Source organism: Fukomys damarensis, unplaced genomic scaffold (genome assembly GCF_012274545.1).
Source record: "Fukomys damarensis isolate Sample0158 unplaced genomic scaffold, DMR_v1.0_HiC HiC_scaffold_12, whole genome shotgun sequence".
NCBI lineage: Eukaryota > Metazoa > Chordata > Mammalia > Rodentia > Bathyergidae > Fukomys > Fukomys damarensis.
The window spans coordinates 46,174,136-46,197,537 of NW_022900924.1; the positions used below are offsets into that span (position 1 = coordinate 46,174,136).

A 23,402-nucleotide genomic window follows, 5' to 3' on the forward strand; every position below is an offset into this window, starting at 1 on the left:
GGCGCCGCGGAGCCGCTGCTCGGCGCGTTCTGCTCGAAGATGGCGGCTCCCACCGTCAGCAAGGCAGCCTCCCTGGGCTGCAACAACAAGCCTGCCTTCCCGGAGCTGGATTTCAGATCGGGAACCCGGGTGGAGGAATTGAATAAACTCATCCAAGAATTCACCAAGCACGACCAGAGGGAATACGACGACCAGAGAGCGCTGGAGATCCACACCGCCAAGGATTTCATCTTTTCCATGCTGGGTAAGGAGGGAAAGGGGGAGGTGTGCGTGTGCGCGCGTGTGTGATGGGAAGCGGCGCGGAGAGCCCGGCGCCCCGTCTCCGGCGCTCTCCTCCGGGGTTGCCTTCCCCGAGCCGGGTGCCCCATGTCGACCAGAGGGAATACGACGACCAGAGAGCGCTGGAGATCCACACCGCCAAGGATTTCATCTTTTCCATGCTGGGTAAGGAGGGAAAGGGGGAGGTGTGCGTGTGCGCGCGTGTGTGATGGGAAGCGGCGCGGAGAGCCCGGCGCCCCGTCTCCGGCGCTCTCCTCCGGGGTTGCCTTCCCCGAGCCGGGTGCCCCATGTGTGACCCGCGCGTCCCGCCCCTTCCCTTCTCTCTCCGCCGCAGTCCGAGCTGCTTCCCCTAGGGCGCCCGAGCGACAAGTTGCTTCTCCGGTCCCGCGGCGCGGCGCTGTCACCCCGAGCCCCCGGGTGGCCAAACTTGTTGGGTGTTCCTGAGAAGCCCGCCCAGGCACTCTAGGAGCCCCGGAGTTCCTGCAACTTTGATTTGCAAATCAACTTCCCTCTTTGAAGCTCGCGGAAGCATTTCCGGTGCTTCTCCGGAGCTGCTGCTGACCTGGGAATTTCTAATGATCCGGCGCTGAGCCCTGGCCGCAGAGGAGCGCTGGCCCCTGCCTCTGGGCTTATTGTCCCGGCGCTGACCCGGAGAGACACCCACTGCCACCACCCGGGCCTTCACCTACGGGTCCCGATAGATTATTCAGTGAGGTGTAAAGGAAAAAAAATTGAGCTCGGCCTGGGCCTGGGAAAGCGCCCCCCCTCCCCCGTCCTGACACTGGGATTATTGCCACTGAGTTGTAGAATGGGGTGTGCGCTGCAGGCAGCCTCCCCGGAACCGCGGCTGCCCTGCAGTACGTGGCCTCGCCGCTAGCCTGCCGCAGGACGGGCTCGTGTGGCTCTGCCCGCCGCGCGTCTGGGTGTGTGCTCGAATATCCACAGCCACTTTTACAGGTAGTGGGGAATGTGATTGCAGAGGTCTTTCCGTCACGGAGGAGGACGGCTTTGCCTCCTCCCTGCGATCTACTTGGATTCCAGCCGGCGGGCTGTTGCTCGCTCGCTCCTTGAGCCGCCTCATTCACTCTAGGTTTTCTTCTCGCCACAACCTAAGGGGGGTGCGTGAGACACCCTGAACGTGGTCCGGTAACGGTGTGGGAAGTTGGCTGGAACACGTTAAAACTTGGGGCTGCACGCTCCCTTTTTACCTTTTGCTACGCACTCCCAAGTGTATGCTGGATTGTGTGTGTATGAGGCGGAAAAGATGTTCTTTGAGATATTTGACAGTTCACCTTTTTAGGTGAATTATTAGCTCAGTTTAAAACCCACAACCGGGTGGAGCCAGGTTTCAGAGGGAGCCTTAAAACCCTCACAAAACATCTAGGTCTGAAAACCAACCCTGTGATTGTCTGGAGGGTGGGGACACGAGCGGAAAGCTCAGGGCTGTTATTTAAGTTGCTTAACCATGGCCCTTCTCTTAGGCATAAATAACCGAAGCCTCCCATTGTGTTCTTACAGCCCTCTCATCAGAGTTTTGCGTGCCTCTTGTCTAGGTCCTTCGCTGGAAAAAGGTAGCTGGGGTCAAAACCAGTCAGGACAGGGATGGATCAGAAGATGGGGGAAATAGGGGAGGGGAGGTTGAAGTTCGAGTTCACCAGGGACTTCTGTGCTACCCCTATGTCTAATACACTGAATTTGCAAAGCCTTTATCCAAACATAAGGAGTGAATTATTCCAGGGTGTTCAGTATACGCATATGTTTAATGTCACGGGTCACATTGTGTTGACAGGTAAAACTAGCTTTGCTTCTGTTCCTTTCTACTCAATTGACCTTGTGAGAGAGAAGCCTTTCTTGCCCCTGGGAATTTGGTGTTTCCACCTGCAGGAGAGAACGTGCAGGCTGGAGAGTCACTGAAGCCCTTGGCCCCTCTGGACGCTGAAATGAGCTTGCCTGTGTGTGGTACTGCGTTCCTTTCTGAGTCTCCTTTAATGAGGTGCTGGCTGCTCTAGACAAGTGAAGGCTTGGTGTCCGCAAGGGTCCCCGTGTGGATTTACTTTTTCTAAAGCAGATTTTTGCTTGGCTTCGGACACAAAATCTCTCTTTTGTACATGTTGTTTCACTTGCCACAGCCTTGGGTCTTTCATGAATACTCCAAGGAGGCGTCTCAAGGACCCCCAGCTTGTTAAGGTGTCCCTTGGGTGGTCCCAGGCCCTCCTTTCTGGGGGTTGTTGGGGAGGGGGGAGGTTCTCTTGGCTTTGTTCTGTTTCTCCTCTGAGCTGCACCTGAGAATTGTCAGCAGTTTAAAGGCATTATGCAATGGCCAGGGAATTTGGTACAGGCCTCTTCAGTACAGCTGTGGCTAATGCTGCCTCCGGCTTCAGGCAGTGTGGGGATGGAAGCCTTCAAGGCAAGCCACTTGCTCAGATTGTTCACCTGGAGAGAAGTCCCTCCAGCTCTCCAGACCTTTTCATTTTGTCTTGTTTGGAGGCAGTGTTACAAAGGAGAGCCAAGGGGTTGTAGACAGTTGTCACAATCAATGACCTGTCAGGACCCAGAGCAGGGCTCTCTGTACAGGCTGCAGGGCTGATCAGAGCCCACTGGTGGCCCCGTTGGGCTCTGATCTTGCCTGCTGTTCTTTCTCTTGCTTGTACAGAGATTCTGATTCATTTGGAGGCAAGTGTTAGCTAGAATCATCCAGACTCCTTATTTTTTTACACCTTGCTCTTTTAGGAGAATGATTGCTGTTATTTCCTAGTTAATATTTGAGAGCCCAGATTGTGCGAGAGGCTGGCGATGCATAATAAACACCATTTATCAAAATTCAGGGAAATTGCCAGAGTTCATTAATGTTTTAATAATATTTGGTATTTGCATAATGTCTCTGCTGGCTCTTTTGTTATCTTCATTCCCTGGTGAGGTTATATGGGAGCTGGTTGTTTTTGCGGAGTTTATGTGGAAGAGAGGGTGTGCAGGAAGCTGGAAGGAGGCAGAAAAGAGACACACAGGCAGCCAAGCTACAAACCCAATGGTAGGTACAGGGGTGTGGTTATTAGAGTCTCTGGCCTTTGCTGATCACCTTCTCGGGGCCAGGAACTTTACATTGCCTTTTGAGAAAATGTTGCTTTCCCATCACTGATAAGGTGATGGAAATTAATGGGTTAAGAAACAAATGAGGTCACACAGCTAGTAAATGATAGAGATCTCCCTCAGACACAGGTCAGCCTGACTCTTAAGACATCCTCCTTTTCTACTTGAGACTCTTAAAAATAGATGCATGAAATCTAGAGAAGGGGCTTATAAAAAAAAAAAAAAAAGCAACTTCCAGGATTTTGCTTCTGATTTCAGCTAAAAGCATTAGCATAACACAAGCAGCAGCTCAAGTGATTTATGGAGTAGTCTGAGTTCAAGTATTTTATTCCATAATAAATTCACCTATTTGAATGTTTAATCCAGAAAATCATGGTCGTTATAATAAAATGTTAAAATCTGTAGTTTCGGTCCCAGTCTACTGCATGCTGGTTGTGGATTCCTAGTTTTTTAATTTATGAAGAATGGATAGCAGTAATGCATCCTTTCAGACATTGTGTCTGAAAGTGAAATTACTTTGCTAACTGACAAATAATGTATGCATGGTTTTATGATTTATTTAAAGACATGTGCTTTATTAGCAAACCTACAGAACTTCGGCTGGAGGTATTCCTGCTGGATTTCAGCGAGGACTATGGCTTACCGTTAACAGCAGGTTGGGAAGATGCTGGCTTTGGCTGTAGAGAGTGTGATCAATTCCAGCACTCGCTGCTGTTTGTTAAGGCCGTGATATGTGCTGATCATAATGCTGGCTGCTTTGCACAAATCCATTAGCTCTTGTAATCGCCTGACAGCTTTAAGGATAAGTATCCTCCTACCGCTTTTGAAGATGAAGCAGGTGCCTTTTTAAAAGCTGAAACACTGATGCTCAAAGAGGTCAAGTACTTATACCTAGAACACTGAGAGCTCGGGTTTAGACCCAGGTGTTTGATGCAGAAGTTTATGCTCCCTGCACAATACCGGCCCTCAGTTTCTATTGCTCTTGGGTCCAAGACCCAAAGGCCCCGCCTCCAAGGGAACAGCCGGCTTAGCCTCTGGGAGCCAGGCGGTTTGTCTTTGTCTGTTTCTGTCTGCTCCTTTTTTTTCTGCTCCTCGTTTTTTTCATGCACTCAACAAATGCCTAGTGAATGTCACGATGTTTATGAAGCAGTATCCAGGATCCTGAGATAAAAGTAGTGCACAAAAACACCGAGAATATCTCAAGGATCTTTGGAGACCCCTTCCTTTCTGTGCACACTAACTCTAAGAGGTTAGTTTGCTAGCCAGTGTCTCATTCCAGGCCACTAAACACCACCTGGCTATTTCAAAGCTTTACACTTGTATGGTACTTTTTGGCCTCCCATAGTTGTAAGCATTTTCTACATCTCCAGCGCAGGCCCTTTTGAAGCCCTTACTTTCTGGTACTGGAAGGCCCCTCCTGCCCCTTTTCTCTTACTGAATTAATTCACCCATCAGTCTTGATGGCGAATTATTGCTTTGTGGGCCTCCAACTACTTGGTAAGTTCTTGTACTCACTAATGTGCTGTGTCTGTATGAATCAAAAGATCATCTCTGAAGTTTGTTCCTCCTCTTAAAACATCTAGGATGGTTGGGGAAAGAGTCCTTCTTTTATTTTTGTGCTAATTTCAGTTGGTTTCAGTTCTGCCTCCTGGATCTGGGCAGTTGCTGCCCTGCATCCTTGAAGAGGAACCTTGCGTTGAGTTAAGGGTGTTCACTGTGCAAGGGATCGTGCTGGGGTTTCACAGCACAGTGTCAGCCGATCATCCCCCATGGCCCTTGAGTTACAGAACTGTGGGGAACCCTGGGATGGGAGAAATTTGGGAATTTGTCCAAGGTCACCAGGTACGAGCAAGTAGAGAGAATGGCTGGGACCTAACCAAGGTCAGGCTGATACAAAGCCCTTGCTCTCAACAAGGGCAGTATTCATGTTGAGTAGGGCAATGAGATGCAGGTCCAGCTCTGACTTCTCACGTAAGCTCGCATGTATGTCACTGTGTGCAAGTAAGTCACTTAGCACCCTCTGAGCACCAGTTGCTGACTGTGTAAGCATATGTAAGTTGGTGGTGTTGATTTTCCCTTCTCCAGGTGGTCAACTGCATATAATTTTTGAGACTGGAATCTTTTTTTGTGCCATATGAGGAAGGGCATTTCTGAGTTCTGTTTTGTATTATGTGGTCTATGTGCTACCCTTACTAAGTCTCCTAACCTCTACTAAGCTCTTTCTATGAATTTACCAATCTGCTGTCATTTCCACACTTTAGAAGACAAGCTCTAATGTGAAACCTGTTGAATGAGGTTTTCCTTGCTTGCTTTGGTGTCATTTCCTTTTATTCCAAAAGAAGATACCATTCTAGAACCTAGAGCACTGTACTTGTCAGCTTCCCCATTGTTGGGACCAAATACCAGACACCGAGGACTTAAAAGAGAAAGAGGCTAATTTGCCTAGAGATTTCAGTGCTTGGAGGCTGCCCCAAGGCAGGAACATCTCTGGTGAAGGCACGGTGGAGCAGGGCTGCTCTGCTGGTGGTGGCAGGGAAGCAGGGCATACAGGAAGGGAGTGGGGTACTTGAACAGTACACAAGGCCACACATCCACCACCTTCCCAGACATGCCCAGATGTATGTGCATAAACCTGGGTGTTTCTTAACCCAGTCAAGATGGCGCAGAATAATTAACAATCACAAGCGCCTTTCCTGCTTCAGTAACTGGGTGATGGAACCTTACCTTGCTTTGAGGACTTCACCTGTCTTTTTCTTATTAATGCTAAGGATGGAACCCAGGACATCGTGCATGCTAGGCAAATGCTCTACCACTGAGCTGCATCCCCCAGCCGTTTTAAAGACAAGGTCTTGTTAACCTGCTGAGGCTGGCCCAGAACTCGTGATCCTCCTGCCCCAGCCTTCCAAGTAGCTGGGATTCCAGGCATACACCACCATGCCGTCAATGCTACCTCCCGTCTCTTTTTCCATGTCTTACATAAACATGGAACTTACTCCATATTCCTCATCTCTTTTGCTTGGGTTGTTTTATCAGCGTTTCTAACCTGCATTCATGGCAACGACATAGAATCTATGAACAGGACTGGGGGAAAAGGGTGTTTTACTTTCATCAACCTCTAACTGTAACAAAGCATTTCCTTCCATTATAAGTGTCAGTAACGCACCATAGTGGTGTTAGTGTTACCTGTGTTTTTGTTGCCAGTAGAAATTGCAAGTACTTTCCTTTCCCATTACGGTTGTTGCAGGTATTTGTGCTTTAAAATGATGGCAGATTTTAGGCTTGCTAGATATTATCATTAAATGTGCTAGTAAGGAATCATATATGCCACTCTATTACAAATTTACTTTTTAAACACACTGTGTATTGTACTACTGATTTTCTTTGAAAATTGTATGAAATGTTATTATCTTCATTTCAACATACTCTCCTTTGCAGTAGTCCGCACACTAAACCTGTTTGTCAAGAGATCCATGTCACAGAAACAAGTAAGAGTGCCTGAGACTCCTGATGGCCCTGGACACCTGCTGTGCGCTGCTGTTTTCTCTTGGCTGAAAGACCTGTTGAGGCCTTCTTATAAAGAGTAGAAAAGATTGACCTTTATTCCGTGGTCTCCTCATACCCGGTCCCCTTCAAATATTCTTTCCCATACTGTAGATTACAGAATCCCTTGCATATTTATGTTTGCACCCCCATCGAGACCACATATACAGTAGGCACTCACTAAATATGTAGGAACTTGAGTCACTCTGTAGAACTTTATCTTGTGAAGCTTCTTATTTGAGGCTTTGAATAAAAGAGCCAAAATGTTCTGATAGTGTCACTGATTTTCCTCTTCTGTTCAGCGAAGCTTTATCATCTTTTCTGGAGTCAAGAAAATCTTGATACTATCTCCTTATTCAGGGGGGGTGTTTTTTTTCAAATTTGTTCCCCTTTTCTGCATTCCTTAAGATTTATCCTAGGGCAGTGTAAGAAACAAATGTCCGGGCTATTGCTGGAGTTTGTTCGCTAAGGCTGCTCCTTTTCTGTGGACCTAGGTTTTTGTCCCATGACCTCTGCCTCCTCTCCGGCTTCACAGAGAGCAAGTCGGGTATCTGTTGTCTTTCCTGGTAAGGTGTTCCACAGGCTTATCAGTCATCCGCAACATGATCCAGTGCTTTCTTTGGGACTCAAGCTATAGCAATTCTTTATTATTACAAACTATTGTTATTTACCACGGATGACACCGATTTCCTTTGGCACAGTAGAGAAAGCCTCTTGTAGATTGCAATCTTTATTCTCATCCAGTGAAGTATTTTGAGGATAGGTCTTCAAGAAAGGTATGTGTTACGGAGGTGGGTACTGGAATTGGGGGGCGGTTCAGAATTGCAGAAAACTGGGGGATGTGGTACACCCCTATTAGCCCAGCACTCAGGCTGAAGCAGGAGGATATCCCCGAGTTCAAGAGTTTCTGTCTCAAAACAAAACAAAACCAAGGTGCAGAGGAAGTTAGGGAAGAAGACCCAGTCCTGCCCTCTGATGTCTTGTGCCGCAGTGAGTGCATGGCCTGTCTAGACTTCGCTACCCTCAAACATCTTTTTAAGATTCCTGGAGTGATTTTGTATTCTCAGACCAGGCAGAGGTAGCAGGTTTCATTCACCTGTGGCCTTCCCTGTTCTCTGGAATCAAGAGTTTGTAGTGTGTAAATCTAGTTTACAGTGATAGGGAATTACAAGCCCTAAAGCTTGCACGCTCCATGTCTGACCATTAATTGGGTCTTGGCCAGCTGGTGCTCAGGGTCTGGAACAGTGTGTACCATAAGCCTGGATAAGTACTTACTTGCTAGTTGAGTGATCTGTTTAAGGATAGTTCATAATTATGCCACTCTGTGAGGCCTGGTCTCCAGGAAACACCTCTTTGTTTTCATCCCATTTAAGTGCCTTTTAATGAATTCCTTCTGCACAAGAAAAAGAGATAACCAGGGACAGTTCTGCTATGAATAATGAAGTGAGCACTGGGAACTGTTATTCAATTTGTTCTTTTTATTTTTTATGTATTTGGTCCTCATCAAAAGAAGACTTGATGACTATTTGTGAGTTAACTCAGTAATGGGGTTTGGTGATTGTCTTGTTTCTTCCAACCAGTACTAGGATGCCTACAAAGTGTGCACAATGGTGTTCAGCATTCATTCATTAAGTCCTAAGCCCATCCAGCGTATGTTCGTGTGCTGATCATGTGCTGATGTAATTACTATGGTGCAATTACTATGTAAGTGCCCAGAGTGGTGAATTAGAGACTCACAATCGCTACCGCCACAGGCTTCTGCTGTCTGGAAGATTTCACAGGATCAGACATGTAAGTAAATATGGATGTGCACTAGGAACGAACAAGAAGCTCAAAATATTATTATGGGGGATGACTGGAGAGGATGCATGAAAGGTGATATAGATTGCTGCCTTGAAACAGACATTTGAAATGGAAGGAGAATCAGGAACCAATCCTCTGAAGAGCAGACAGAAGTGTGTTCAAGTAGACAGAAGAACAGGTGCAAAGGCCCTCAGGTAGGCGGTCTTGGCCTGAACAAGGACGAATGGTCCGTGTTCCAGTTGGGCGGAGGAATGTGGTGAAAACTCCCAGAGATGGAGTCTTCCAGTTGGGACCACCCTGGTCAGTGACATTCAGGGATAGTGGTGCAAAGAGGGGAACAAGAAAGGTTGGATTGCAGTTCCCTAAAAGGTCCTTTGTAGCCTTGTATGTCTCTGATTTCACTTGATTGCCCTAGGCAACAGTAAGTCTTACATTTGGTGATTTATGGGTCAAACTGGATTTCCTGGGATGACAATAAGCCTTTGTTTAGCTCCCTGTCCTCCAGGTGGGTAAAATACAGTCATATACATAGTATCATTTGACTTCTCACAAGATCCCTGTGAAGTAGCTGTTATTGTATCTATTTTAGCACTGGAAGAAAGGATGATCAGTGAAGCCCACTCAAGGCCACTGAATGGTCAGCTGGGATCAGCCCGAAGTCCTTTGATGTTCTAGTTCTCAGACTTGTCTCTCTCCTCTATCTTGTCCTACTTTGGGGAACAGGAGGTGGAGGAGAAGGAGGAGGAGGATTAGGATTTCTGGACCAGAGAGAGGCTCCGAGATCGGGAGGCAGAACCATGACAGCAGTCCACAGGCTCCCACGTGCCTGAGCCTGTGTTGGTATTCAACTTGTAAGCACTTTTTGGGCTGCTTCTAGAGCACCCTTTTAGCAGCTGCAGCTGTTCTCAATAGCAGCTGCTTGAGCGGATTGTGTTGTGATTAATAAAGGAAACTCAACAGTTTGTTCTCTCAACTGTGCCCTTGGTGTGTGAAGCCTGCTTTCGTCTAGGCTGTGTTTCTGACTTGGAACAACACAATCCTACCGTCATATGGTGCCCAAGGGACTCGTAACTCTGTTGTGAGAAGAGGTGGGTCCGTTTGGATCGGAGCTGCGGTGCCAAGGACCCTCCAGGGACAGCATGGCGAGGGAGATGAGTGCAGTGGGGAGCCCAGGGCGTTGGGCTGCAACCATGAGCTGAGGTCGCCTCTTGTCGTCTGGTCGGACGATGCCTGCTCCCCAAGACCTGCCAGCTGTTGCTCTGCTGCACGGATTGTCCAGCTGTGCACTGGTCCTTGGCTTGTTATACGGGCTGCCGGCCCCACACCCAAGATTTGGGGTTCTGTAGGCCTGAGGTGGAGCCTCAGAATTTGCAGTTCTGTGTTTTCAGATAATGCAGCTGATGCTGGATCAGGGACCACCCTCTAAGAACCACAGTGGAGGGTCAAGGATGGTGAGATTTTTGCATATTTTAGTCTTTTATGAGACATTTCTAGATTTTTAAATATTGAGAATAAAACCAACTTTCAAAGAAACACCATGGTGTTTAAAACTGTAGTTCAGACAGAACACTGACTGTCAGTTTGTCATCCCTGATCGGAATGTTTTAGGGAAATCCTTGTGCTGACTGCTCTGGAATTTGAGGCACAGAGGGAAGAGTAGAGCATCCAGTTAGTATGGGGTGAGATCTGACCAGAATTCAGGTTCTCTGTGCACCCCATGTGTGTGTATATATCTGGGCTAGCGTGCTGTCTTCCAAATATGTGTTCTTTGTGAGTAGAAACACTAGGTATGTAACACTGAAAATGATAGCCACGCTAAAATAAAGTTTACTGTGTTCTAGGCACTGTTCTAAGTATTTCATACTTTACCTTTATTAACCAAATCAATCCTAACAACAGCCCTGCAAGGAAGGTAATATTATCTATATTTTAACTGATGAGAATTCTGCAGCATAGGCAAGGGATTTGTCGGAAGTCACAGAGCTACTAGTAGAGCTGAGATTTGGACCCAAGAGGTTTAGCTTCAGGCAGAAAACAGCAAATAAATCTACATCGTTTTTTGGGAACTTCATGTCAAAAAATGTAGTAATAATAATTATAAAGACGTTTGCCCATGCAAAGTGGAAGTCACTGATGGAATTCTGTGGTTGTAATGGTCCTAAAACACTTGAAAATTAGCTGGCCAGATGCCTTCTCCCTTCCGTTTCTCAGACAGGGAAACTGAGGGCAGAAAGGAGAGGGGACTTATTCATCCTGAGCCCTGACTATTTTCGGGCAGAGTGGAGGTCAAGTAGATGCTGGGCAGCGACTGCTGCTCAGAAAGGTGTTTGTACCCTAGACTGTTGGACCCGTAGCTCTTGGTCCCGGAGGAGGCCTTTGCCTGGCTTTGAAGAGCAGGGCAGATCCTTTCAAGGGGGCTGTGCTTCAAGGTTGGGGACACTCTCCCTGCTACAAAGTGAGCCTGTAGTTTGAAGTTTCCCTAATTGCTGCTACAGGGAGGATGCTAAAAAGATAACTGGAGGGCAGAGTGTATTTCTGGCCTGTTGTATGTGTTTGCTTCATTTTTGTTTTTTTTTAATCGTTCCTTGTCTCTCCCTGTGTGGCTTCTTTCCTCTGAGATGTATGCTTTTTTTTTTGCACCTGTGCTCTTTTCACAGCTTTGAGTATCAGTCATCTTGCGTATGCGACTTGGAATGAGGAAAGCCAGCTAGCTGGTTGGAGGGACTGGAGCTTCACGGCCCATCTCCCTCCATCCAGTGCAAGGAGCCAGCATTAGCTCCATGACTGGTCTTGGTGCTCAGAGTCTTAGGGGGATTTAGAGTTACAGTAGGATTAAAAGTATGGTATTACGAGGAGATAAGCCCATGGCGATCTTCCTACAATCAGGTCATCCACCCACATCACTTTGCTGAGGGGGGAACTTCATCTCCACAGTGGACAGTGACTTGCCTGAGGTCAAACAGCAGTGCTGGTGGCGCAGGTGGTGAAATTGAGAAACACTTTCCGACTCGTTGCTTTGTTTCAAGGGTTTTGTAATCAGTACCTCATCTAATCCTCATGACTGTCTGCATGGTGGGTACTGTTACCATCCTCACCTCACAGATCAGGACTCTAAAGTCCTGATCGCTAGTTCAAGGTCTCAGAAAGACCGGATTCAAACCCAGGCGGTCTAGCACTTTCTTTCTTTCCTTGCACCTGCACAGAACTGCCAGGCTGTGGTGGCTGAAAGCGTACAACAGGCGGCAGCACCAAACATGAGGGGAGAGAGGCAGGGAGAAGTAGCTGGCAGAATGGGGAAAGGGGTGGTTTTGTTGCCCTGGAAGCCAGTTGCTGATGTGGTTATGGCTGCTGGTCCAGAGTCTTTTCATTCAGTCATTTAGCTTCCTTGGCAGCCCTGGGGACAAATGTTCTTTTGATGCTTGTGGGTTTTGTTTATTTAATAGTTCTTTGTGTGAAATCTCATCCCAGCCACAGCCTCTGTTCTGAAAGTCAGAAAGTTTAGCCCTGCTAATTGATTGATTTAAGCTGTACAAAAGTCAGCTGGGCCCTTGATGCTGCATAAATTAGGGCAGTTTTACGAAGATGCAGGCTTTTGCTTTTGCCTTCCCCTTACCCCAGTGGGTTTCATTCCAGATTTAGAACATTTAATTAGGATATAGTTAATGTGGTCTATCACTGTGGGATAACGGAGAGTATTTCTTTTCCCCCAGTAGAAGGCATATGTCAGTGTATTTTTAAGAGGTTTTCTTTGTAATCAAAAATTACAAACTGAATGGTTCTATGTGAACTAAAGGACTTGCTTCTTTAGCATCGTGACTCTTCTGGTAAGGTGATTAACGATTTGTTAGAGTAAGTAGGCCTGGCCAGTTTGCTCCATAGGGGCAGATGCTCGTGTATGAATTTGTCTCATAGCCTGGAAGCACGTGGGCACTGTACCACAGTCGTCAGTCCTTAGAAGAAATAACCTCTTGAGACCTTGGTGCTCACATTGTGGAGATGTGGAGCAGCCTCATTCCATCCTACTTATCATTTTCCAGGAATACAAATCATAGCAGGAGTGGAAGTGTCCCCCAGTCATGGAAGCAGTGTGGAAACTCCCAGGGATGGCCTTTGACAATGACCTTCTTGTCTGCGTGCTGTGAGACAGGCCCTGTGCGTGGTACTGGCTCTGCAGTGTACTTTATGCCCAAAACGTTTGGAGTATGAGAGAAGAAAGCCACTGTGCTGCCTCCTCCCCAGCCTCAGGGCTCTGAGCCCAGATGCCCGTGCCTTCCAGTCGCATGGGACCATCTCTTCTTGGGAATAGCCCAAGAACTTTTAGGCTAGCCCGGAACTGGCCACATTCCCCTCAGCTGGCGTGCTAGCTGCACCGGTTTCTTGGTCATACTGGCCACTTAGGGATGTGCAATTACTTTTGATTAATGTCTGCTGTTTCCCACTGCCATAACGTATTGGTGATGGATTTTTATGCGCCTGTTTTTATTGGTCTTTACTATTTGGGGGGGGTGCTGAAACATAGTTCCATAAATATTTAGGGAGCATTCAATAAATGTTGCTGATATTTTTAGCATTTTTCTTTCATTCTTGAGCTTGGGCGATCAAGTGGTGATTATTCATGGTGGGGCAAGGGGGGCAGAAGTCTGTCCTGTTATGGACATTCCTCGGGGAATATACACATTTCTTTTCTAGTCTCCTGCCTCTCTGTAGCATATAAAATGCTGACTCTAAGTGGCCAGGGATTTAGCTCAGCGGTTCGGTGGCCTGCTTTGCAAGCGCAAGGACCCGAGTTCAATCCCCGGTACCAAAAAAATAAAAAGCAGACTCTAGAAGTTGTCTAGTCCAAACATTCCTAACTTTTTCTAAGTATGGAGATTTTCTTTCCCAATTAAAAAATTATGAGAGACCATGGGTGGTGTAGTTCAGTGTTAGACTTAAGTTCAATCCCCAGCCTAGAGGGTGAGGGAGACAGAATTCAAGTGTTAATGGTTATATTTTTGCTATCAGTTCATTGGGAAAAAATGAATAATTATTCAACACTACTATAAATTTGGTCAACTATGTAAGTTACTTTGAATACTATTTTAATAGCTTCTTTATATAGTTGCAAAACAGTAGTATATACAGATAAGAGGTAGTGCTTGGTGGACGTTTGGATTTTTAGTATCAATAACTTATCCCCTCTGTTCTCAGGTGGGAAACACATACAGTATTTTCACTGGCTCTCTATTTTCCATACATTGGATTTAGCACTGGTTGTTTGTGGGCTGTTTTTCTTATGTATGTGTTTGATTTGACCAGCATATTGTTTTTTAAAATTTGGTATCAAATATTTTAAAGCTAGGTGATTTTTCACCAGACCGTATTTTTGACTTTTCTTGAAAAATGAGAACAAGCCCTTAGTCCTATTAGGCCATAATCACCTGGTCCTGAACAGGAACTGCCCCTCTAGGAGTACCACACTTTCTGGTGTTTGTCCCAGTCCTCCCCTGCCTCTCTTGTCCTGACACAGCAGGTGGGTCAGGAAACCTGGATTCTTGTCTGCCCAGTGGTGCTGACCAGCACGGTGGCTTTAAACAGAGCTATACAATGGCTCCGAGCCTCAGTGGGGCCATATGTCACCACCTTATATCAGTTCCCTCTAGATCCCACAGAGATGTTGGACCTAAGGAGGGAAAACTGGTAGCTATAAGGAGATGGTTTGTTATTAATTCCTCATCTTCTCTGTCCTTGTGTGTCTTCCCTTCTCATAAGGAGAATTTATCATTTACACTCTGATGGTTCATATTAGAACGAAGAGAGCTCTTGGTTCTTTTCACTTTCTCCCCTGCCGTTTCTTATCACTTCTGGAGGCATCTCCACTCCTTTTGTCCCATATCCTGTGCTCTTGCTGGAGGCCCCACAACCCTCAGCAAGCTCCTGGAGTCATACCTTAAGGTTGGAACTTCTCCTTAAATATAAAGGATTGCAGCTGAATCATTACCTGTTGAGCTACTCTGAAACTAAGGAGTTGTGTGGTGTTGCTGATTGCTGTGAGGGACTAATGGGACCCTGGGCTGGCACGAAGGGCTGAGTTTCTTGTAGTGATGAACTTGTGGGCCAACTGTGTATTTTGGTATTATTATTATTTGGGGTAAACAGTACCATTGCATTGGTCCTTCTGGATCTGGAATGGAGAGTAGGTGTCCATGTCCTGAAAGAGGAAGTGAACGGGACAGGCAGACCTTAGTCTCTGCTGTGACCTTGGGTAAGTAAAACAGGGATAAAAGCATTCGGTTTCATCCTAATTTTATAGCCTGTTTTAGTTTTTAAAGATTTTGAAGGGAATTGCCAGCTTTGCAGTGCTGTTTTAAGGACTGAGCGTGCACATGCCGTGTTAAAGGAACAGCACAATATGAAACTGCCCTGCCCTCCCCCTCCCCCGCTTTCCCTTCCCTTCCCAATTTTCCTGCTGCCTAAATGTGATTAATGTTCCAGCCCAAGGAGTAGAATAACATTGTCCAAATGAAGGCTCATGCCATTCTTTCTGCAAACATTTTGGCTTAACCTGTTCTTTTTTGGTACCGGTACCCAACTCGGGACCCAACTCAGGACCTTGCACTTGTGAGGCAGGCGGGGGCACCACTGAGCTAAATCCCCGGCCCTGGTTTAACCTATTTCGGGTTGGTAGGGTGGAGCTGCTAGTGATTTTATTGTTCCTTTTTCAATTGTGTAAACAAACAAAAGCTAGATTTTTTCCAGGAAATATACGAACATTTCTTTGGCTTTTAATAGTTTCCTGGACATGTAAAAAAGTGTAGCATTGGCCAAACAGGACGCTTATGCTATTTAGGGCCATAGTGAGGAGCAGAGTCCTCTTACTTTACCATCTTTGGCTGCATGGGTTGGAAGTCTCTTCCCTGGCTGAATTAAAGGAACTGAAATTATGCCATTTTAAATAAAGTGCCTATATGAGTAATTTTTAACTACCAAAGCAGAAAAGATGATAATTTAAGGGAGATCTGATTTGGAGCTGACTTGGTTGTATGTTTGAGTTTAGAGCGCCCATAGTGGAGCACCCACTCAGAAGTTACTACTTCTCTGCAGGGTGGAGGTGGTACTGAGTAGAGCACCTGCTGGTAGAATGAAGAAGGTGGGCCCTGGTCCAGAAGCAGAGTTATTAAGAAAAGACTCTTCTTCCTCCAGTCTTTGACTTGAAGAGAAATGGCCACGCAGTGATTCCTCAGCAGGTTCCCGCCTCTGTCTCCTTGTTTCCTGCTCCTGTGGGTCTTGGTGACTGGCCATTCGTGCAGAAGGTCAGGAAGTGAGGGAGGAGTGATGAAGAGCAGGATGCCAACAGAATCTTCTGGGAGAGGCCGAGAAAGCTTGGGAATGTGCTCAGTTATGGCAAAGAGGAGATGACGGAGATTTCATAGCAAGACTTACCCTTCTTATCAGTCCTAACCTTTGTGCGTGTGAGGAAAAGGCCACAGGCAGTCAGTCTTACGGAAAGGGCAGAAGGTTGAAGGATGGGTAGAGAGGGGAACTTCAGCCTCACTCTCAGGACTGATAAGTAGAAACAGAAGCTTCTAATTGCCTCTGCAGAAAACAAAAAACCAAAAATCAGATGGTATATGATGGATCACAAGCAAAAAGTTTATGAGATTCTGACAACGTTTAAATATCTCTCCGTTTGCTGCTCCCAGGACGCGTTGCCTTCCTGTTATGATGAGGATGAAAGACCCCACGAAGTGGAAACAGCTTTCTGTTGTCTGCATTTTGGAGAAGCCAGTAGAGGGCTGGGGAGATGGGGAGGGAAGAGCCTGGGTGGGGGGAGGAAGGGGAGAGGGTGTCTCTGAAGAGGAGAGGAAATCAAGCCTTGGAGTGAGGAGGGGAAGAGTAGAGATGGACCGTGAATCCCCTTGCCACAGTGCTGAGAATTGCTAGGTGTGTTTCCCAGATGTTCCAGGAAATGCACTTCTTATACACTCCCTGGGCTACTGTGTTGTCCTCAGCAAGTCACTTCCCCTGGGCCGCTCTCACTTTCCCATTTTTGAAATGAGGAAATTGGACTTCCCTTTCCCAGCGAGTGAGTTCAGCCTTTGTAATAGAGTTCTCTTTCCCTTTTACTGATACATTGTTATTGATATGATATATGTTGATATGTATATCATATATTTTATTAACTATTATTTTTTTTTTCCTTTGGTATTGGGGATCGAAGTCCGGTTCTTGTCTTTGCGAGGCAGGTGGCGGAACCACTGAGCTAATTCCTGGGCCCTGTTGATATGTATAATGTTAAATAGTGGAACTTTTGAAATGTTGGGTCAGATGCGGGACCTTGTAGTAGTGATGGCTTGGGGTCAGTGATTTGCTTTTCAAGGGAATTTCTGGAGAGCAGTTTGCCTTCTGCTTTGAGGAAGTCCTGAATTGTGTCCCATGAGACCTGGGGAAGCCAAGGGCCCCTTCTGTGGCTCTCAGAAGGGTGAGCTGGCCCTGGCGGGGAGGTTGGCACCCTGGGCCCTGCTGCCCTTGGTCCTGTGACAGTGCTGGGCAGCCACTTGGCATTATAACTACAGTGTGGATGCCAGGGTACGACCCTGAGCAGTTTACACGGAAGGTGACAGCCAAACATTGCTGTGCAAATTAAGTAGGACACCAAATGGGAAATTCATCTTAATCTTCTTTAAATACTTAGGACTCATTTGCCAAGGTTCTAAGTAATACAATTTCCAGGTTCAGAGGTGTCTAATACAATTTTCCCCCTCTATATAATTCTGTGCCCATTGTAAAACTCTTATTAGAAACATCAGAGTAATTATAGAGCTACATTCTGCTTGTGGATGGCTGTAATATTAGCTCAAGTCTGCCTGCTGTAGCCCTGTTAATAAGCAGGGCTTGAGAATTAAAAACAATTTAGCAGACTCTTGAATTAAGACACCCTCCCCACCACGCCACTCCAAGCCTTTCTTCCTAGCTGGCTGCAGCATGACAGTCAGCTTGGGGTTAACAGCTCAGAAACCCAGGTTCTAAGTCCTCATGTGGCCATGGGGATAGAATTACCTGAATGCCTAGGCACTGGCAGATGTGTGGACAGTGAGCCTGTTTGGAGCTGAAGGTGCACTGTACAGACAGGAGTGGTGAGGTTGACATTTAGCACAGTTTCTAGTGTGGATACCAAGGACTTTGCGCTGCTGAGAGTGCTTCGTGGGGTCTTCACGGGTGTGTTGTGTGGAATAGAGAACTAGTACTTCATCACTGTTATATTTGACACATGATAATACGCAAAATATTTTCATCCCCAAACCCATGAATTAGATGATTTTGTTTTTGCTCATCCTACAAACGAAGCCGTGAAGGCTCAGGTAGGTTACTCATGTGCCTAAAATCCAATTGAACTGTTGGAAAACGATTTGTTCAAACTTCTTGCTTGTGCTCCCTCTAGAGTTTTTCTTTTATCGCATTTCACATTTCACTTTAGGGAAGGCTTCGTGTCACCTCTGTGACACCAATAACAGCTGACATTTTGGGAAGCTTGGTTGATGCCAGCGCGCTTTATGGATGATGACAGTGAGTGAGAGAAGTTAAGTATGGCTGTCCCTTGGGTATCGTAGGGGACTGGTTTCAAGACCCCTGCGGATGCTCAAACTGCAGATGTTTAAGACTCTTACAGAAAATTGCCCGCTATTTGCATTTAACCCGAGCACTTTCTCCTGTTGTCTCTTGGTTATCCATTATAGCTAGTGGAATATAAATCTGTGTAGATAATGCCACCGTATTGTTTAGGGACTGATGGCACTGGCAAAAACCAAAGCCAAACAAGCTCTACATGTTCAGTACAGAAGCAGATTTTTTCGAAACTTTTTGACCCACAGTTGGTTGAACCCACCCACGGACACTGACCCTGAGGATATGGACCAAAGGTTAAAGCTTGCTGAGGGTACACAGCTGGTGTGGCTTGATGTGCTTGAGATTTTCCTGCCCCGATGGCAGTGATAATAACACAAGAATTAAGGTTTCTTGACTATACTAGACACCAGGCCGTGTCACCACAGTGGCATTCAGAGCTTCAGAGCAGCAACCCTATGAAAGGAGGCTCTCGCAGGTGCTCTTCTTCGGGGCCAGGGTGGGGCTCCTCCTCTCTCCCTCCACTCACAGGAAAGCCACACATGTCCCCCTCTGCTTTGCTCTTGCTGGTTTGGGTGTAGCAAAAGTTGGCCTCCTTTAGGGCACTTTTTCTTGTTCTCCTTCTAGTGTATCTATTCTTATAACCCAGATGCTGTAAATTGGCTGCTGAGCCTGCGTTTCATGTGCAACCCTATCTCACTTGGCTCTCCTTGTATTAAAAACCCACGATTGAATTAGACGGCAACATCTAAAAGTTCAGATGACTTTGAATGAACATCTGGATTTATGTTCTGGCACAAAAAAATTGTGGCAGTGTAGTCTCGGCTTGTTGATATACCAGCCCGAGGTGCTCCTTTTAGACTGGGAATCATCTTTATTCTTTCTCCTCCTCGTCCTTTTCCTTTCCCCACAAAACTACTGGGCTGAGTAGGTTGCTAGGAAGGCTGCATTAGATAGTCAGTTTTGGCATAGAGAAGAGACTCTACGCATGTACGTTGAATTGAGTGGAAGTTGGTGGCATAAGATTCTTAGCTGGTAAGAGAATCATTGCTATCCATGAAGCTGTGAGGCTGTCACTCTCGAGGTGTTGGGCACAGAGGGAGATGCCAGACTTAATGTGTTTTGCAAGGCAGAAAGGGTTCAGTTCCTTTTGCTTGAAGAAGGCCTGTGCCCCATCAGAAGTTAAAAGATGACACGTTCAGACCTCCTCTTGACAAAATTACTTTTATTGTGCTACTTGGGAATATGAGGAAGCGATTTTTCTCTAAATAAGCCATATATCCAATGAGTTAAATACGATCATGTATGTGACAGTAGGTTTATGTTGTTTGGTATTCAGCAAGTAAATTATTGGAGTTGTTTTGAGAGCATTGCCATGTGTATGGCTTCATAGCCTCTTTGAACCTTTGCTCTTTGCCATTTTGTACCTGGCTCCACAGGCTGCTATTCTAGACATGCTAGTGTCTGGTGTTGTCCTGTGGCACCCTGTACAGTGTCTGGCATAGAGAAGACATTCAGTGTGTATGCTGGGTAAATGGATGGTGTGGAGATTTTAGGGGACTTTAATATTAGCATTTTAGACAGTTTTTTGTATTAATTAATTTATGGTACTGGGTATTAAACTCACAGCCTTATCCTGAGTATACACTGCCACTGAGCTTATTCTTTAGCCACTAGTTTCCAGTTTTTAGGAATAATGAGCTGTTTTCTGAAACCTTTCTTTGGCCATGGCTAGGTGATGGATTCTGTTCTTGGCTAAAAGGAATCGAGGCTTGGCAAGCTTGCTGGCAGATGACAGGAGGTCACAGGGCTCCAGCTGTGTGTGAAATACAGATCAGGGATTCTCCTAGAATGTCAGGGCTGCCTGCTACTGCTCTCTTTCCTGTTTCTGATCTCTGTGCTTTCCAGACCTGGCAAGGCAGAGGCATCTGATTAAGCAGGAGCAAGATGAATTCAGACACAGGGAACTCTGGAACCTGGAGATTAGAACTGTTGGGAACAATGCAGTTAAATTTAGAAGGGCTCTTTATACTCATTAGGCTCAATGCCATCGTTTTCTAATGCTTTACTGAGAAGAGGAATAATCAGACAGCAGACTTTGAGGTTGGACAATCCTTTGTCTGCAACCCTGCTCTGAATTTTCCTGTCTGTCCAACTGTTGACGGAAGCCTAAACCTCCTTGACACGAGCTAATATTATGCGTGTGTCTGAGTTTAAATTAAGGATAAAATACTCTTAGCCCAATGGCTAGACACATAGCAGACTTGTATTAGTTGTCTTTCCTGTTTCTGAGACAAAATACCTGACACCCACAACTGAAAGGAGGTGAGGTGTATTTTGGCTCACAGTTCCAGTGTGTTCAGTCCACAGTTGGCTGGCTCCAAGGCAGAAAGGACGCCATGGGAGGATAGGAAGGAACACAGCCGACTCATCCATGGTAGCCATGAAGCAGCGAGAGGAGAGCCAGGGAGAAAGAAGAGCACAGCCTTTCAGGTCACATCCCCCAGTGACCCACCTCCACTTGGCCTCCAGTTAGACTCTACCTACTCACAGCACATTCAGCCACGAACTCTGGAATGCACTGATCCACTGATGAGGATCCCCCGCAAACCAATCTGAATGCAGGAGACTTTTGAGGAACACTTTAGATCCAAGCCATAATAGTATTCAAGAAAGGTGGCAGCCCTCATTGGCACTGATGGGAAATGGAAGCCCAGGACGGCAGAGGCCGGTCAAAGGCACAAACCACTGGGTCATCTATCAGTGCGGATGCCGAGGCCTCCTGCTGTGAGTGTGTGGCGGGGAGGAGAGGGTGGAGCCAGGCAGATACCTATTTGTCCACATCCAAGGTTGTTTGAGATAAAATGACTCAATTAATTGGAGCTGGAAGCTTCCAGAGAAACTTGGTAGGAGTCAGAAGACGATGTGTGTTCTGTATTCTCAGTAAATCTTTGGTTCAATCTTTCCGAGTAGAGCTTCTCTTTTTGTTTGATAAGCCAGTAAGAAGGGACGAAGACGACCTCTGAGAATGCACCTTTTAGACTGGGATAGAAGGTGTTATCATCATTTTTCCCCACTCCAGACAATAATCTTCGGATTTTTACAATTAGTGTTTAAAGCCACCATCCTTTACTTCTCTCCTCATTGCTCTGGTTGGACCCGATATTCAAGGATTCCTGAGAGGTGTGTCCATCCCATATCTAGCTGCCCTGGGGGATGTGAAGATGGCCACTTTGACTCAGTGCCATAATCTCCCTGCATGAAAAATTTTTGTTGAAATTCGCTTGTTTCAAAGGTTTTTAGGAGACAGCACAATCGCTTGGCTTTATGGCTTTCAGAATTTATGAGTTTGTATCTGTTTTAGTCAAGTAGAGTCATGATACTCCAACTGTTCACTTTAAGGCTTTTTCTGGAATCATCACTTACAGAACAGATCACACAGGACTTTTTCAGTACTTAGAAAATAATAATAATGCAGGCACCTCATTTTACCTTTAATCACGATTCCCATTGGTCATTAAATACTAAACCTAAGACTCCATACAACCTAAGGTCCTTTAAAGAAAAAAATACAAGCTCTTTGTTTATCTCATGTCTGGAGTTTCCAAGATTCACCTGAATCATAATTTCCCTAAGAAGATACTAGAGAAGAATCTTCTTATTCCTGTTATTTCTGTCAGGGTTTCCCCTGGCATCTGTGATCTGTGAAAATAGAACCTCCACATTTTTTTTTCTTCACATATCCCTTGACTGTAAGCAGTCTACTCTTCTGTACATCTGATCTTCATACCTGTCCTGTGAGGGAGGCAGAAATGTGCCCCAGGTAAGTATTCCACAGCATCTATTTTTCTAAAAACGCCTGAAGGATGTCAAGAAAAAGTTGCTTTTGGCTCTTGTTTCTCTGTGTTCTGGGAATTAATAAAAGTGAGAGGAATTGTTTTACTGACTACCTATAGTTTCAGAAATAGCATTAGATATTTCTTATTTATTGAAGAGAAGGTGTTTCTGAGTTCTCCCCTTGGATTTTCTTGGGAATTTCTTACTCACTGAACAATGCTTTTATTACATTATTTTATTAAAGCCAGTATTGACTCTCTGGATGTGGATGTTGAGGAACTCAGTTCTGTTTGCTGAAGGTCTTTGGACTAGGTTTAATCCCAGGACTGAGGAGAGTTACTTCTAATTGTGGAAGAAAACTTTTGCTAAAATATTTTACAATCACACTGCACACTTTGCAGTTAGTTCATTAGAACACTTCTCTAGCCTTTGTACATTTTTGCTTTGCTCTTAGGTATTTTAGGGGGTAGTTTTGGCTTGGGCTTGAGGGACCCATTGTATTTGTTATCCTGTGATAAACTCCAGCAGCAGGGCAGGTGTCTCGTGGTTTTCGCTGCAGACTGGCCTCGAGAAAATGCTTCTGGGGCTAGTAGTCTCACCATGAGATTTAGGAACAAAGACAACAGCAAAAATAGGAAGAAAGAAGGAAGGAAGGAAGCAAAGGTTGGAAGGAAGAGACAAAAATACCTACAAAATAAAATTTAAGCACAAAATTAGAGATTCAGAGACAACCACCCTCTCAAAATAACCCACGCTTTGAATTCTTTCCTCCCAGGAGCCCCACAGTCGGGTGTTCACATTCCAGCCATTCTGAGCTCTACTCTAGAGTTAGCTCTCAATCTCCTGTGCCTTGGTTCGTGCTTTCCCCTTCTCTGTTAATCATAACTAACTGTGTCTCAGGGCCCAGGCTCCAGACATCTTAATGAGGGCCGCAGTCCTATTATCAGAAGGATCCCTCTGCCTGTACTGAATCAGATGTGTGTGCACTCACATAAAGGAAAAAACGTGACTGTCTGTTTAGTAATGCATATATTTTAATGTTCCTGCCTGGTTAGTTTTCCAATGGACCCTGTGCTTCTTGAACCCACTTGTGTTGGTTTTGTCCATGCTCCGTCAAGCCTGTGTGAGTGGTGAGGAGGGTATAGTTTGAACTGCTCCACTAGGCTTTTTATTTTTTCTGGTGTTGAACTCAGAATCTTTGCACTGAACTATGTCTCCAGCCTATTTTTAATTTTTTTTTTTTTTTTTTTTTG

The 23,402-nt window shown here is 45.8% G+C and overlaps 1 protein-coding gene across 2 annotated transcripts in view; it reads left to right on the forward strand.

Annotated features, from left to right (window-relative positions):
* Positions 1 to 6: 6 nt before the first annotated feature.
* Positions 7 to 23,402, forward strand: part of Mb21d2 (Mab-21 domain containing 2) — a 112,157-nt gene continuing 88,761 nt past the window's right edge. Inside the window, exons 1-2 of one of the 2 annotated variants that reach the window (XM_010624092.2) lie at positions 7 to 207; positions 408 to 444. In XM_010624092.2, coding sequence (XP_010622394.1) covers positions 40 to 207; positions 408 to 444 — 205 coding nt within the window. In that variant the 5' untranslated portion in view covers positions 7 to 39. Of the gene's footprint in view, positions 208 to 407; positions 445 to 1,197; positions 1,237 to 23,402 lie in introns of those variants that run through there. The other variant, XM_010624096.2, reaches the window with a different exon arrangement.